The sequence below is a fragment of the Ophidiomyces ophidiicola genome (genome assembly GCF_022830035.1).
Source record: "Ophidiomyces ophidiicola strain CBS 122913 chromosome Unknown scaffold_35, whole genome shotgun sequence".
NCBI lineage: Eukaryota > Fungi > Ascomycota > Eurotiomycetes > Onygenales > Onygenaceae > Ophidiomyces > Ophidiomyces ophidiicola.
The window spans coordinates 148,711-165,412 of record NW_026054675.1 but is presented as its reverse complement, the minus strand read 5'-3'; the positions used below and the strand labels follow the sequence as shown (position 1 = coordinate 165,412).

Below are 16,702 nucleotides of genomic sequence, written 5' to 3'. Positions count from 1 at the left end.
CTGCTCATGGCAGCTGGTTGCTCCCTAACTACTCTGTAGTTGCATATTAGGGAGCGGAGTTAACTACATAGTTAATTAACTACTTAGCTATTTAACTAGTTAACTAGTTAGTTAGTTACCTAGTTAATTAATTAGTGTTGGCCCAGGATCAAATTTGATCACCTTTTCAGCAAAACTCTCCGTACTCCATCGTTATGGAGTACTTGCGGCAATCAACAACCTCAATAATCATTGTCTTGTGCTAAGTAGATATGTCAGGGTTGGCAATACATGAAGAAAAAACCGTCCCAGGAACAATATTGCTTGACTATGGGTGTTCGGAGTGGAGAGCAAGCAGCCAGCGCGTAGCAGACTTTTACAATGACGGAGTCAAGCTGTGGAAAAAGGAGGACTTCACAGATATCGAGCAACAACTCGCACAAACTCTTACTATAGAGAAGTTCGCAGTCCGCCGTATCGATGGCAGCATTGTTTACATCAAGAATCCGATGTTCGGTGTTCAGAAACCCATCTGGTGGGGTGATCCTTCAGACTCGATAAATGAGCGGATCCTATGCTAAATATCCAGCTACTTATCTGCAGGACGCCCGTTGTTATGTTTCAAGAGTACTGGCGCCTCGTGTTTAGCCAACCTAACGGCCCCCCAGAGGCATACACTTGCACATACCTCATAGACTGGAAAAATACCACGATTCGTGACTTCGATGGGCCATTCGATCGTATTCAAACCTTGTTTGAAAACTTCCAAGCCAAATGGAGGTCGAGCACAGTCTGCGATGCCTTCACATCGCAGTTTTGTAAATTTCTGGACGGAAATGGAAATCCTAAGAAAATAACAAAAATTATATGTTTTGGCCTAGGGGACCTGCACGTCAAACCCTGGCATTGGTGGAGCGAGGAGAATAATAGAAAGCCAGAAAATGAACGGCGAGCGGAAACAATTTTCATTGAAGGCGCCTTGGTTCACCATGCCATGGCGTTGACGATTGCCAATGTCGCCAGGTCGTACGCAGAAAATGAAAACATTGGAATAAAGCTCCTTACTCAAGACCCGGCTTATACGAACGAGTCGAAGATTTTTTTACGGGATATTGGCTTTGAGTTAGTAGGCGAGTATGGAGCCGGAGGCTTTGCAGAGTTGGACGACAAATCTATTGTGTTCTCAGCTTTTGCCTCCGCGCCAATTCAGCAAATTATTGCGGATCTCGCTCGACCAGTCATGGTAATCTGCTCTAAATCTATAAAAGCAACGTTAAACAGGCTTGAGTAGGTGTGTATAATCTGGCATTCTATTACTCTAACTAATACAATACCTTTCCAGAAAACCATTCTCAGACCCCGAGTCTCCAAGGACCACACAAATGTGGAAAGAATATGAATCTTGGAAGTTTCCTGCTCCACTCGAGGATGAATTGTTATCTGAAGGCTCATTGCATCAGTTTGTGATGAGTTCTAGACTTTTGAGCCAAATTACTAGAGACGATAGCTTGGTACACATGGAGCTAAATTCGGCCCGGTCGTCACTTAGTGATGTATAGAAAAAGAGAGAAAGTTAACTTGTTACAGTCTACCGTTCTACAACGATTTAAAACCTGCCTAGGTAAATAATAAGAGAATGCTGACTATTAATTGTATGCGGAACTGGGAGGGATTCGCATGGCATTTGCGACACCCCAAATGGTGAACTTCAAGACCACGCTACTATCAAATGCAAGCCGACTCTGGCCGTAGAAGCCTCTCTTATATGTCTGTTTCGGGACAACCTCTCTGGGATCACAAGAAGAATGCTGCCCCTTGATTCTCTGAGGCTTAAAACAAGCATATGATCGAATACGTACATGATATCTTCTAGCACTCAAAAAATTTACTACAACTAGCCTGCTTCTTTAGCCAAAATTTAGCAAGCATGGTGTTCGAGAAACGGTTATTTAGGTACGGATAAGACGGCGTTATTCAACACAGTCAAAACCATTCAGTATGGATTTCTGGGCTCTTCCAGTATATTGAAACATATTTACAACCCCTATTAGAAGAATCAAGTATCAAGCAAAGAAACAGATCGCCCGGTTTTTCTCTTTTTGAAGGGGATAAAGAGCCTGGTTCCGTAGTCCTCTACAGCATTGACTAACATTATTTCTCAACATGATGAGCCACATAACGGAAAGAAAGTTCACACAGCCACACCTGATGATCGTCTGAGGATCCCCAATCCCACGAGGTTCATGCCAAGATGACTGTGCCTTCGGTTCGTTAACTAGTTACGGAGTACGGGCCGCCAAAGCGCCATTCCTTCCTAACCTTCTGCTAGCTGAAATTTCCCTCATCTACTCCGTACTCGGTACGGTCTACTCCGTACCCCATATTCAATACTAATTATATCCCCGATTTCATGCACGCAACCTACGGAGTATCACAAGGGCAGTACGGAGTACTATAAAAGGGAAACAGATCCACAATGCTGTGGAAACTACCTAGCCCCTATAGTTAGCCTCCGACTCATCCGCGGCTATTTATCGTTTCGGATCTTAGGCAGTAAGTAGTAACTATGTATCATTGATCATGGTTCCATAACTCACCGTCTAACTAACTCACTAGTTCCTGAGGGATCGAGTATGTTCAGCATTGTAATTGATCAGTAGTTGCTTAGGTCTTTCTCACTGCTATTCCTTTCGACCCCTCCCTGCTCTAATATTAGCATGAAAAGCTGACGAAAAAGGAGCGTCCCGCATGCGTACGTCAATACTTCGAATCCACTACATAGAAATTTGGAGGATCAAACATTATGGATAATGGATGGTTCTAAACCAAATACTCTGTATTTGCACGCCCAATTACCGCCCCATGGACAAACACCTGGTGTCAGACAATGCCTAGTATGTAAGCAGAGCATGATCTAGATTTCGCAATAGACGCATGTTCAATCCACATAAATATAGAATTTTGTTTCCCTCTTTTTCCATGATTGTTTTTCACTGTGATCGTCATTCCTATTATAAAACCACATCCAGTTTCTTTTACCAGAACACATCTGATTATACCATTTCTAACCATGAAGTTTGCATTGGCAGCAGCAACCCTAGGGTTTCTTGGTAAGTTAATAAGCTGCTCTTCTTCTGACCATAACCAACAACTAACTAGATGTGTGGTGCTGTAGGGACTGTATCCGCTTCTGCCATTCCCAATGAACCAAATGCCAGGGTTCCGGCTGTTGATAAGATCAATGTCAATGGCGACAGCCGGATACAAGTGCGAACGGCTAGTCTCAATGGACAAACATATTGTATGTCACACTTAAATGACTTCCTGTTGATAATACTAATTCTGGTCACCCTGTAGCATATTGGGATGCCTCTAGTGTAGGCCCTAGCAAAGGGACCATTTTTATGGTCTGCCTGCCCAAAAAACAACCTGTTGTATATCTCCTCATTGACAATATCTGTTGTAGCTTCATGGATTTCCGGGCCTTGCTGCGTCGTGGAGGTATCAGGTCCCAGCATTAATTCAACTAGGATTTCGTGTTATCGTGCCCGATTTAATGGGCTATGGGAAAACTGTAAGTATATCTATCTGTGAGAAGCTTCATGGTACCTTTGCTTTGCTTCTAAGCCTAATCTTTTGCTCTAGAACGCACCGGAATTTTCCGCTCCCCTCTACAGTTACAAGAGGGCGTCGGATGATATGGCCAGCCTCGTTCGTCAGTTGGGGCTATCGAAAGTTATTGTTGTCGGTCATGATTTGTATGTTCCGTCCCTTCTATTCCGTTGAAAGACTACCATTGATGGATCTCAGAGGTGGCGTTGCCGCGTATCGAGTCGCGCAGTATCATACAAACCTAATTTCACATATTGCTGTGGTTGGAACTCCTTTCACAGCTGCCTCTCCTACCTATGCGACGCTGGAACAGCTTGTCCAGAAACTTTCATTTTTTGGCTATCAGATCTCATTTAGAGATCTTGTCCCAGCGAAGCACATCAAGACCAAGGATGATATGAGGAGATTTTTAGATGCCGTATATGGCGGGAAAACTCCGGATGGAAAGACCGCACTTGATCCGACAAAGGGTGTGCTCTACGAACTATTACCTCAGATCCAAAAATCACCCTTATTCACTCCAGAGGTATTTTACCTACCTTTAATAGAGATTTTATTCTAGGAAGCAGAGGACAGGCTAACAATATTTTCCTACTTAGGAACTGGAATTCTTTGTCAACGAATACATGCGCCACGGGATTACTCCTCCACGTAAGTTGTATCCATATTTCTCTCCAATTGAGTAAATACTGACGACTGCAACTATATTAGTGGGTTGGTATCGAACCCGCCGACAAAACTACGAGGATGAACTCTCCCTTGTTGGCAAGGGTATCAGTCAGCCAACTCTTTTTATTGCTGCTAACCAGGACCCTGTCCTGAAGCCGATCCTTTCCCGAGGTATGGAACGATCTATCCCGAAATTGACTCGCAGGGCGGTGGATACCGAACATTTTGCCATGGAACAGAAACCAAATGAGGTCAATGCCATTCTTAGGGAATGGCTTCAAGGAGTGGTTCTTGGGGGCAAGGACAAGTTGTAATCTATACAGAGTACACACCAGGAGCCTACATGACACTTATGAAGAGAGAAGTTTATTTGCTGAGAGATGTATGTACGGCAGTTGAAAAATGAAAGTAGACAATGGATTACGATAAAGTTTTCTCCTGGAATTGATTTCCCGGTGCAGACTTCGTGTGTCGTAGCCCTAACTATCTAATAGGAGAATATAGTGAAACGATGTGTAAGGGATCATGGCCCCTCTTGGATATGCTACAGTTTGAGACTTAAATAGAATAGAGTGACGGGAGTTCAGATATCAAGGAAAACACATGCTGTAACTAAACCTGGGCTAGAGAGAGTGACTCTCCATAGTCATAGTCTAACCTGAGGCCAATGAAAGATAATGGGTTACAACAACAGCAGCCCTAGCTACTGAGCTAAAAGGATGATCAGCCTTACGAACTTGTGGCCGAAGGTACGTTTTATATCGTGGTTACCTACATAGCTCATTTGATATGTATTCTCTACGGTGTTGCTGAAGATCAATTTCTAAATCGGATGGGGTAATCTGACCCCACATATTGAGTTCAGCCCAGCATCTGCTTATCCACGATAGAGAGCGATTAGACAGTTCAGCTTTAGCTTGCGTTCGAAGGGCAAAATGGTCAGTATTTGGCCAAGGGGACTCTAATATCAGAGTGAAAGAGAGATTTTAAATCTCAAAGGTCTTTGAGTCTCTGGTATATAAATTGAGAAGCAGTCATAAGTGAAAATAAACCATGATTATAAGAATTTATGATGAACAGAAAAAAGAAATCTGGTACGGAGTACATAACTAGGCTAAGCCCCGCCCAATATTTTTCAACTTGGAGGAGAAGCGCTTTCAGCGTTGTTAGTCGAAGAGGATCCTACAGTATCCTTTGCTTTGCTTGCTGCAGCCATTTGCCATGCAGGTATGCTTGCTGGCTTGCCCAATGCTCCAAATGGACTTTTCGAGGAGGCTTCTCTCTGAGTTGGAGATGCCACTGGCATAGGTGGCTCAGGGGTGGACGACGTTGTATTTGGTGCCTGTGGTAATGTGGGTGATTTCTCTGCTTCCACCTGACTTGATGCGCTCGCCGTTGAGGGCCCTGGAGTTGCGCTGGAGCCTAGACGGCTCCCAAGCAATATTTTCAAACTCTTCAATTCTCCACTTAACTCTCGTAGTCGCTTTTCGTTTCCTTCCCTCGAGCCTTCAATGGCTTTAGGAATTCCATCTTTCAAGCTTCTGATTTCCTCACCCATCCGTCTAGTCTCATCGTCACGACGTCGCGAGGAGCTCTTCAGCTCAGCTACCACATCTTCGACATCCCGGAGAGCTGCATCCAGACGCTCTGTTCGTGCGTTCTCTGTAGCTTTTAATGCAGATGTATCCGAGGACAACTGGTCTAGGAGCTCGAAAGCACGAGAGAATTGCTCATCAATACTGTCTTTGTCTTGCTGAAGTTGTGGAGGTGTTGGAGGGGCAATCAACGGTGTGATATATCTCTGCAAAATGAAAGTGAGCTTCGACCCAAATACATAATAGGAATAAATAAAGTTACCTTTGCTACGACGTATAGTCCATAGCTAACACCGCCGGCAACTGTGGCCATAATGAACCAATCTCGCCAATCTCGCTTTGGAAGCCTTGAGGGATTACCACGTTAGCATGACCAGGAGAAGAATACTACAATAAGATTTTTACATGAAAATCATATCGACTCTCAAATTCAAGGTAAGCCACTAGCCACTTACTCCGGCGGAGGAGCCTGCCATTGACCCGGCCCGTATCCATAGCCCTGAGTCAACGGAAATTGTTGTCTAATTGATGATTGAGGGTATGAGGCGACTTGATTTGAGGCAGGAACCGCAGATTTATCTTCGCCCGCCCTCGCGAAAGCAAGATCAATTTCTTCTTTCGTTAGGTTTTTTGACTGGAGGAAAGCAACCTTCTTCTCTAAGGGCGCCGACGAAACGGACGGATCTTGAAGAACTATAACAGTAGAATTGATGTTAGTTTCCGGGGGATAATCATCGTAGCTCAAAATTATACGCACACGAGACCTAGCAGGATGAAATTAGTATTAGGGGCAACAAGACTATATTCAAGCAGAGGGAATACACACTGCAGAGGATATGAGCTCCTCGCGGGCCATGGTGTAAGTTTTAGGCCGACTTAACGACGGAGCATGTAAGTATGCGGTTCGAACAGGAGGAAAACTTCGGTGTAGAGCACAGGAAATGAGGCAGTGATATGCTGCAGTACTGCCTGCCCGGGAACTGAAGAATCGTGAACCTGGATGCTGCAGCCAAGAGACCGTGATGCCGAGGCTGAAAGCCGGCGGCCCCGTGACACGCTGACATAACCCCAGGCATGACTAAGTGTCATGATTATATAATGAACATCTATTGTTTACGTCGAAACCCAAAATGAGGGATTGCGGCATCGCGAACGATCAACGAGTTTCCAGTTTTGTCCCGTGTATTGGGTGCAACCTTTGGTTCTCGCTCTTGAACTAGAATTCTGAAATCTGTACGAAGTAGCGATCCCTGTATCCCTGCCATACACTTTAGCGCGCAAACTGTCAAGCTGTCAATCATGGCGCAAGACACAGGACTCTTTAGCATACGCCGGCCGCGAGAGGTAAGTTGCATTCGACCGAACTATCTTTACATCCAAAAAAAGTAGATAGCGCTATCGCATGCTGACTGAGATATGTGTTGCAGACTCTGGGCAATGTGCAAAATCTATCTTCCATTCCTCAACCATCTTCCGCTTTGAAACGATCCAGCTCTGTCGCAAACCTCCAGAATCCACAATATACTTCTCAACATACCCGATCTACCTCCATCGCACAATCTGGAGGCCGACTACAGCAACCAGTTTTCCAACGAAACTCATCAAGTGGCAATTTTGGGGCAGATGGCGCATTATCTTCTGTACGACGCTCTGTTTCTAGCAACATTTTCCACAGCGCCAGTGCCCGTAGGCAAAGCTATGCCCCCACATCGATGGCTCCTCCCCCTCCTCCTCCACAACTCCAACGGAGGAGTAGTGTTCTCTCACGGCCTTCAATGGGCCCTACCCCTCACCAGTCCTTTTTCGCGCAAACACCAGTCCCGGCAGGGGTACCTAGGGACCCACGTCCCCTGAGAGACCGAAGCTTCCAAGCGCGGATAAGCCAGGAAATATTGGAATATCTAACACACAACAATTTTGAGCTTGAAATGAAACATTCCTTGACCCAAAATACTCTCAGGTCCCCTACTCAAAAGGATTTCAACTTCATTTTTCAGTGGCTTTATCGAAGGATTGATCCGGGGTATAAATTCCAAAAAAGCATAGATTCTGAGGTACCACCGATATTGAAACAGTTGAGATACCCTTTTGAGAAGAGCATTACAAAATCACAACTTGCTGCTGTTGGAGGACAAAATTGGCCTACCTTTTTGGGTATGCTACATTGGATGATGCAGCTAGCGCAAATGTTGGATAAGTACTACATGGAACAGTACGACTATGCCTGTGCCGAGGCTGGTGTTGATGTTACTGGAGATCGTATCATATTTCGGTTTTTGTCTGGTGCCTATCACGATTGGCTCCAAGGCGGTGAGGATGAAGATGACGAAGTAGCAGAGAAGCGGCTTGTTCCACATATTGAAGCAATGGCTGCGGAGTTTGAACGGGGGAATGAAAGATACCTTCAGGAAATGGAAGCATTGGAGAGTGAAAACCGAGCTCTTCGTGATCAAGTTGAAGAACTTGAGAAGAACGCCCCAGATATTGCAAAACTGGAAAAGCATTTCAAGATTTTGGAAGATGATAAAAGGAAATTCGAGGACTACAACCAGAATGTTCAGGGAAAGATCGATAAATATGATAACCGTATAAAATTACTTGAAGACGAGGTTCAGAAAGTAGATGGCGAGCTTCAAAAGGCGGAAGAAGAGCGGAGTGGGTTGCAGTCGAGTGTTGATAAACAGGGAATTACCATACAGGATATTGACCGCATGAATACAGAGCGCGATCGGCTTCAAAAAAGCGTGGATGACATCCTCATCAAATTAGAAGAGACCCATGCCAGAGTAATGGAAAAAGAAGGGGAAGCCAATCGAAAACTCGAAGAGCTGGAAGAAATTGTTAAAGTGTATAATACGCTCGGTTATCAAAATGGACTGATCCCGTCTACCGCGACAAATGCGAAAGGAACGGATCTCGAGCTACGGCTCGATTTGAACGAAAATAATTTCTCGTCCTCACAACTCGGAAGGTCGCAAACTCGAGGGTCACCGGAAGGGGATCGATTATTGGCAGACACATTCACTGGCTATACTCCAGCTAACTTCATTAATTTGGATCTTCGTGGTGTCGTCCGAAGTAATTTTGTTGCGCTACGAAAAGAAATATACGAAAGGCGTAAGATTGCTCTTGACGACGACATGAATCGCCGGGACTTACTCGATAATATCAAAGAAGCGATGGAAGAAAAACGGAGCGAGGTTGAAGCTTTGGAACACAAACGGCGAGCCGCAGAAGAGGAGTTTGAAAGAACTAAGGAGATCACGACAACCCAAAAGCTTGCATCCGATGCCCAGATAGAAAAGATGGAAAAAGAGCTTGCAAAGATGCGTGGGAGTCTGACAGAAAGTGTTCAACTCATGGAACAAAGAGAGATGAACACGAACATCGAGTATGAGCAACTGGTATTGCGAGCAAATGCTTTGCGGGAGGAGCTTCATACCGGAATTGAAAGTATGCTAAATGATACGATCCGATTCAAAGTTCATATCCAAAAAGGGTTGGAGGACTACGAAAACTTTGTCGTCGATCAGGTGGAACAGGAGCTAGGTGGGGATGATGCTGAAGGTGAAATTAACGATGCTGAAGTTGAATGAACTCACAACGGCCCTGGGACTCTAGCAAAAACACTGATGATTAATGATAGTTTAGGAGCGTGTTATAATTTTGTTTTTTTGGTATTTGTTTGCGGTTCACTCGGATGGCGAAGGCGTTTATTTCATACCAATTCCGAATATAGAAAGAATATTTCATCCTTCTGTAACCACAGGTCCAGTTTGTTTGCAATCTCAAAGATTGAGAGTGACGGCGCGTCGATGCTAGATATTATTGCCCGTGCCGCCAAGATATTCACGTGATTCACCATGACTAAGCTCCTTATCCAACTTTATTTTTTTCTTCGCATCGACGACCTGGGAAGCTCGAATCACAGTTGCGCGTTTCGAGGCACATACGGGGTACAACCAAGTCAATAGCCCACATGACAGAATCTTTTTCTAGTCATGGTTTATGCACGTTCATCGGGTGTTGAATGTTCTTTGGCCTGGCTGGAGCTCCCGTCGTGTCATGCTCATTTGGCTGCGACAAGGCGGTAGAATCCTTCTGAGCCACGAGCTACACTTCCCTATTCAGAGATATCCGACAGCCCTCCATGTCAGCAAATTCGGTACAACGATTTACCCGCATCAGTCTTACGATGGCCATCAGATCAATCGTCCCCCTGATTCTAGGGGCAAACGACTCCGCTGCCCTGTGCCGAGTACGGAGTGCTCCGATATTTCGAAATGGATTCCTTACTTAGACCGATATCTCCCGCCACAACTACGCGCAAGCTCTATAGCTTTACCGGAGGTTGAATCTCAATCAGAGGCCCAGCAATGTCAAGCTATATTGCAACTACTGTTCCAGGCTAGGACACTCATGAATTTCGATCTCCTGACGTATATTGGATTTAAGCAAAAAAGATGGCAGGCCCTTACGGTGATTGTGGATAAGTTGCTGCACAGCGCGGAAAATTTACGATCACACGATTCCCAGAGACCCACTCTTCCCTCAAACATAGATTGGAAAAAGATGGGTAGCTCATTCAATGACATTACAGCGGACAAGTTCTCCCTTCCCCCCACCGTCCCCATGACAAGTGATACGAATTTCAATTCGCTAGTACTTTACGACTACTATTCTGAAGAGCCGATGTTGGACTCTCGAATGGGAGAACAGAGCCTTCGCGTTGGAACCATGGAAGAATTGTGGCAATCCCTGGGGTATTTTATTCTCGAAGTTGCGGATATGTCAACAGAAGAGTCCACAATAGTGATGCGCCACTTTTACTATATTGTTGCACGTTTGCATAATCTCGGCTATATCCCAGAAAACGTGTATAAGGATGTGCCGAAAAGTAACTTTGAGCCACCACTACGCCCACCGATAATGCATCTCTTATCAACACGAATTATAAGCATACTGACTGATACAATATTGGAAGCGAATGTCAAAGAGACACCTGCTAGTAACGGCCATCTATCCGCTATGGATCTGCTAAAGTCTTCGGAAAGACTGCTTGGATTTGGTGTCTGGCTTGAACTTGTTCTTTGGTGTTGTGTTGAAGGCGGTTTTGCGCGAGGTGCTTCTTGGATTCTGCGTAACATGCGGAGACGCTCGAACCAATGGAAAGTGGCGAGTTTCACCCGTATTATCAAGAAAAGTGGACCAATAGATCACAGGAAAATAGATTCCCACGATACTTGGGAAAACTGCGGCCAGCTTTCGATGGCATCGCCATCGAAAAGAACTGACAACACATTCTTGGGAATGGGGGAGAGAACCATCACACAAGAAGTAGTTGTAGCAGTTATGGAGGGACTTACCAATACTGTTCGATCTGGTGTCGGCCTCAGAGGGGATTCTGTTGCCCAAATTTGGGGCTCAGTCGGTTTGCTTCGGGGGCTTTTAAACTCCAATTCGCTATACGTTCACCCAAGGTTCTTCAACTACTTGATTTTTCGAATTCTTGAAGCTGGGGGAATTGTCGTCGATGTGAAACCTCAAGCGCTTGAGGCACTCTTAAATATTTCTCCTTCGATTTCTACCGCCAATGAACTCGATAAATTTTCCGAGGAACTTGTCAAGCTATGGCAGAACGGCTATGAGCCTAATGATTCCGCAATGATGCTGGGTTTATACCACTATATCCTGGATTTGTACACTTCAACATGCCACATATCAGGCGCAATTGAAGTATTGGAGCGCCTTATTGGAACAGTGGATAGCACAAAAGTGCACTTGATTCGAGAGTTGATTATGGATTCCAAATACCTTAATAGGGCACAGAATGTTCTTAAAACTAGCGGGAAATGCGCTCCGGTCGATCAGTCGAGTGCACTCCGCCCTCTTGCCAGTCTTCAGCTTTCGCCATCCTCGCTATACCTGCTTCTCAACAGCTTGACGGACGCCAAGGTTTTTAGCATTGCGTCTTGGATTCTCAATCCCCATGAATCTGCTGGACCGATAATTCCAAAAAATATACAAGAAAATGAAATTTTGTCTCCTGCGGTTATTCGGTTCGCAGCAGCTATTAACGATCCCGCTCTCGTTGCCGATCTTTTAGACTCTATTCCCCGACCATTGTCGAAATCAACTTTGCATGCTATGCTTGACTATACGATAGCAATGTTTCATTGGAAAGACTCACTTGAATTACTCTTATACCTTCGCGACGTCAGGCATATACAATGGGAACCGAGAAACATCGCATCTCTGGCCGCTGCTGTTATAAAATTAGAGCAGCCATATGGAAAATTAACCCAATTTTCATCGCCTGAGGACCAAGCGCACGCTCTATCTCAAGGCAAAAAAATCCTAACGTACGTCCTTGAAGGAAAGTTTAATATCCCTCCGGATTTTTCGAAAAGCCATGATATCATTAGTCAACGAACGCTATTTCAACTTCATCGAATTTTTGAGTCGATACAATCGCCCTCGCTTGCTGAAGTTTGTAAGAATTGTAAGTTGGAGTGGAATAGCAAGGTAAAGCAACATCACTACATACCCGCTGAGACATTTTCCGCTGTTTTAGCTGCGGTGGTCCAAGTCTACGGCAGTTCTTCAGGGCAACGATTATACCTGAAGTGGTGTGCATCTCCAACTACAGCTCGAGCTAGTCGTATCGACTCAGGAGGGAATGACATACTTGCATCCCAACTGAGTCTAGGATTGGAAAAATTAGAACGCTGGCAACATGTTAAGGACGACAAATTAGTCATGCCAGACCTCAACGTCGTTCGTACCATTGCATTGAGCGCACTTGAAGAACAGAATGATTTGACGAGGGGGCATGAGATGCTATCGAATGAGATTACAGCTGAAAGCGTAAATTCTGTACTGGACTGGTGCATGCGAATATTTTTCGACCTTGGTTTAAGAGATAGGGATATCGATAAAGAATTGGACGGTCATTTGACGCGGTCAACGGCTAAATGGCGACAACAATGGGATAAACTAGTCGCTGAGAACGCTGCATAAGCCAGTGTCTCTCACTTCCTGTATTATATTTTACCTTGTTTTGGCCACGTCGACACGGTGGTATCGGCGTGCTTTTGTATTTTATTTAAGGTATATTGTGCTCAATATAGCTCTAGTATCTGTAGTAAGGATGTGCTCCATATATAGTAGGATGCATATAACTCAGAACTGGCTTATGGTGAATATCAATACTGTAAATGTCAACCCAAAAAATATTGGTTGAGAAACATCCAAGATGCCAGTTGTGCAAGTACCTGTGTTATCTTGGACAAAAAAGAATGGATCCTACTTCGTATATAACGAATAGTATTATTGGCATAGTAAGTTCAGAACTCATGTGATCAAATTGGCTTAGATCCGGTAGGTACTACGATCTATATACTCCACGTCACACATAACACTAATCCGGCGATTCCAGAGTTCATGCTAGACTCAAATGCTGCATTGAAGAGCATTTTGCCAGCTGCTCCATAAAGGCAAATGGTCAAGCTGGGTATGCTCGCCCAAGATACTCATGATCAAGCAGGCTGCTTGAGGCCACAAAACTGAAACCACCAAATGGATCATCATAAGACGGCACCGACTCCATTGGCAATGCACCACCAACTGGGCTATCCACGGAAAGCATATCCTCATCTTTTCCCTGTCTCCCACAAAAGTCGCCTTTCGCCACAATGGGGCCTAGAGAGAGACCGGTAAAGTCCACAGAAAAATTCTCAGCTAGGGCTGGATCCGTTACAACAGGCTTAATCGGCGGATCAAGTTCACGCCTCTCAAGAGCCTTCCAATCGATTTTGCGGAAGAATCGGTGGCTCTTGATGGTTTTGATGTCCTTCTGCAAATGATAGCCGAGGCGTTTATGGGGTTCTTTACGAAGCAATCGTATCAGCAAATCCTTCGCATCTGGGCCGATAAAATAGGGGACGACTAGTTTCTGCTTAAGAATCTTCTCTGAAATTTTTGCATTGTTGTTTCCTTTGAACGGCGGAGATCCAGTAAGTAAGTCGAATCCCAATGCACCTAAAGACCACCAATCGCATGCTTTACCATATGGTTTGCCTTGGATAACCTCAGGTGCCATGTATTCAACGGTTCCTAGAGACGAATTGCAACGATCATCGCCATCAACAGCCACTTTGCTGAGCCCGAAATCGGTTAGTAGAAGATGGCCGTCTACATCCAAAAGGCAGTTCTCGGGTTTGAGGTCTCTATAGATAACTCCAATGTTAACGTGGAGGTGCTCCAGTGCAAGAACAAGCTCAGCCATGTAGAAAGCGGCGACATCCTCAGAAAACATGCGCTCAATTGCCAGGTGAGTAAACAGCTCGCCACCTTGAGCATATTCGAGGATGAGGTAAAGTTTCTCATGGTCTTGGAACGCATAATACAAGTTGACAATGAATGGGTAGCGGTTGACGCTCTCCAGAATAGCCCGTTCGGTTTTCGTCTGCTCAACTAGCTTCTTGTGCACAGTAAGGGATGCCTTCTGAAACTGCTTTTGGGCATAAAGAGCGCCCGTTAATTTATGTCGGACCAAGAGGACGGTTCCATAAGTGCCTTTTCCCAGACATGTCAGAGGTTCAAAGTCTTCAGCTGTCATCTTCCTACACAGCAAACTCTGCTTTTCCGGCTGTGTAAAACCATCTTCAGCTACCTTCCCGACATGAGTATCGTAGCTAACAAAATCATGTTCTAGGTGAACTTCATATGTCTCAGTCTGGTCGCTATCTGATGCCACGCTGGCACAACTGGTTTCGGTCTCCGACTCGACAGCACTTGCATTGCTTGATGGTGGTCGGCTTCCTGTTAGGCTGACTGCCTCGAGCTGGGCTCTTAGCGCACTAATTCCCCCATTTGGTGTTGAAGGGCCAGATAAGATATTCATCTTAGTGATCGCAGGCAACTGGTTTGGAGAGCCAACGATATCGCTGTCAGTAAGCAGGTGCTGACGTCCCCGGGAATTCTGGGTACGTTTGTTTCTCAATTTCTTTTTTAGGTTGGATATTCCCGCAGATGCAAATTCGCCGTCCTTTCCCGGGCAGGGACCTGTAGCCCGTGAAGCCTTAGTTGGACTGGCCTCGGTGGTGATAAGAAATCCAGTACTAATATTTCCGCTACCCAAAGACGCAGGCTGGTCTATTTCTCCAGTGGAAGTAAAATCTCGAGAGTCATCCAGATTCTCGATTGTCTGAGGAGCAAAGACATCGGCGACAATAAGATCTTCGCACGGCGCCACGCCTGAGGCCATGCCGTTAGCCAAATCAATAGGCAACATATGATTTCCGTTCTCTGGCTAGCTCAAAACAGAGGAAATCACGCCTCTTGCGCCTGGCAGAACTCGAACAGACCGAAAACCTTGCACACTTTCACATCAAAGGTTTATACGGTGGAAGGATACGGGTGAATTCGAAGTCTCTAAACAATTTCTCTATCCCCTGTCCAAGTCTAAATATCAGCACGACAGCCGGATACAATAAACCAGCTCAAACAGTACCTGAATAACGAGTAGCTTCTGTTACAGGTGCCGTTTTTTGGACGGCGCCTGTACTAGATTACCGTCCGCCCTATTCAGGACGGACTTTGCACCGGTAGCCAAACCACGTTGTCAGCGGCTGATCCTGGCACGCCGTCACCTAGATACACGATCGGAAGTGTCGGAATATCGGAGATGGACGACGGTTTAGAAAACGTAAGAGAGAAGCAAAGCACAGCGGTTGTTGACGGAAGAGAGTTCGGTGCGCGTAAGCCCATAGATAACGTCGTTTAATATACGTATTCTGGTGGCGTGAAGTTGTGATAGTGAAATGATGTAGTTTACCGGAAATATAGCGGTTGTTTGGATGTCGGCGAGATGAAACACCAAAAGGTGAAGTCGAGAAGTTGAAGAGAATCGGAACTTGAGGCCAAACTGCCCAATGGGAAAGCACGCCCTACCATTGGTCATTTGTGCGGCTGGCTAGTCTAGCTAACCATATTAGGAATAGCTGCGGCTAGCAAAGGCTGCTTATATCAGCAGATGGCATCAAAATTCTCGCAACAAAAACCCTTAAAAATTCAGTGGCCTCTTCGTAGTAGTTATCGTTGTCATGCCGTATGCTATACCCTAGGACTAGTACAATATTGACTAGTTTGGGCAGCCCTCCCTTTACCTATAAACTTCCATGCTGACCCCCCACACCGCAAGCTGCAACACGTGATCTAGGCCGGAGCGGGAGGAGCGAAGGGAGGCGATACAGGTCGCATCCAGTGACGTAGGGTAATGGCTTTTTCATCTTGGAGGAGACAGAACGATCTTATTCCTTTTCCTTGTTCATGTCCTCTGTGGTTGGTCAGGGCGGTCTCTAGAAACCTACAGAACGGTGCTAGTTTTAGCCGGTCACGGCCTAGTCAAGGACGACACTGAAAGTGCCCTTTTTCAGCTGTAGTCAAGCAGATGGCAGTGAGCTCTTTTTTATTGGCAAAAATATGGTATGGCGATTCCCGCACATCTGCTCTATTCCCTAACGAGGCGTCGGATACCGCTCTGGACACGGAGAACCCCGCCTTCTGGCCAATGTGACCGTCGAATTCGAGGGCTAGTTCGGTGCAGTAATAGAGCCGATATTGTCCTACGTAGTATTCGTGAACAGTCTTAAGTGTAGCTGGCACTCCTTCATTTTTGACCCAGTATTGGTTCGAAAGAGGAGAATTGACACGTCGTGCATGCTCCAGGTTAAACCCCTAACAATCTTCTCAATATATGCATCTTGTAGAGCCTAAATAGTCCGTATATGGGCTAACTACTCCGTAGTGGATAGTAGTACGGAGTACGGAGTACTAACCCATGA

The 16,702-nt window shown here is 45.4% G+C and overlaps 6 protein-coding genes across 6 annotated transcripts; 4 read left to right on the top strand and 2 right to left on the bottom strand.

Moving 5' to 3' along the window:
* Positions 1-251: 251 nt before the first annotated feature.
* Positions 252-1,538, top strand: LOZ57_006082 (uncharacterized protein; the record flags this gene model as incomplete). The annotated part of the gene is made up of 3 exons (XM_049255105.1): positions 252-514; positions 583-1,266; positions 1,322-1,538. 3 exons carry the CDS (start codon positions 252-254, stop codon positions 1,536-1,538), a joined length of 1,164 nt encoding a protein of 387 aa, XP_049105960.1.
* A 1,511-nt stretch (positions 1,539-3,049) lies between these two features.
* LOZ57_006081 (uncharacterized protein) lies at positions 3,050-4,574 on the top strand (the record flags this gene model as incomplete). Its single annotated transcript, XM_049255104.1, has 8 exons — positions 3,050-3,089; positions 3,155-3,280; positions 3,337-3,386; positions 3,446-3,553; positions 3,625-3,737; positions 3,790-4,117; positions 4,191-4,242; positions 4,303-4,574. 8 exons carry the CDS (start codon positions 3,050-3,052, stop codon positions 4,572-4,574), a joined length of 1,089 nt encoding a protein of 362 aa, XP_049105959.1.
* An 821-nt stretch (positions 4,575-5,395) lies between these two features.
* On the bottom strand, positions 5,396-6,711 carry PEX14 (peroxisomal membrane protein pex14; the record flags this gene model as incomplete). Its single annotated transcript, XM_049255103.1, has 5 exons — positions 5,396-6,061; positions 6,118-6,202; positions 6,311-6,548; positions 6,613-6,619; positions 6,682-6,711. 5 exons carry the CDS (start codon positions 6,709-6,711, stop codon positions 5,396-5,398), a joined length of 1,026 nt encoding a protein of 341 aa, XP_049105958.1.
* A 443-nt stretch (positions 6,712-7,154) lies between these two features.
* On the top strand, positions 7,155-9,451 carry NDC80 (kinetochore-associated Ndc80 complex subunit ndc80; the record flags this gene model as incomplete). The annotated part of the gene is made up of 2 exons (XM_049255102.1): positions 7,155-7,199; positions 7,283-9,451. The coding sequence occupies 2 exons, from the start codon at positions 7,155-7,157 to the stop codon at positions 9,449-9,451; spliced, it is 2,214 nt and encodes a 737-aa protein (XP_049105957.1).
* A 469-nt stretch (positions 9,452-9,920) lies between these two features.
* On the top strand, positions 9,921-12,875 carry LOZ57_006078 (uncharacterized protein; the record flags this gene model as incomplete). Its single annotated transcript, XM_049255101.1, has 1 exon — positions 9,921-12,875. One exon carries the CDS (start codon positions 9,921-9,923, stop codon positions 12,873-12,875), a length of 2,955 nt encoding a protein of 984 aa, XP_049105956.1.
* Positions 12,876-13,359: 484 nt separating this feature from the next.
* Positions 13,360-15,123, bottom strand: LOZ57_006077 (uncharacterized protein; the record flags this gene model as incomplete). The annotated part of the gene is made up of 1 exon (XM_049255100.1): positions 13,360-15,123. The coding sequence occupies one exon, from the start codon at positions 15,121-15,123 to the stop codon at positions 13,360-13,362; it is 1,764 nt and encodes a 587-aa protein (XP_049105955.1).
* Between the last annotated feature and the right edge of the window lie 1,579 nt (positions 15,124-16,702).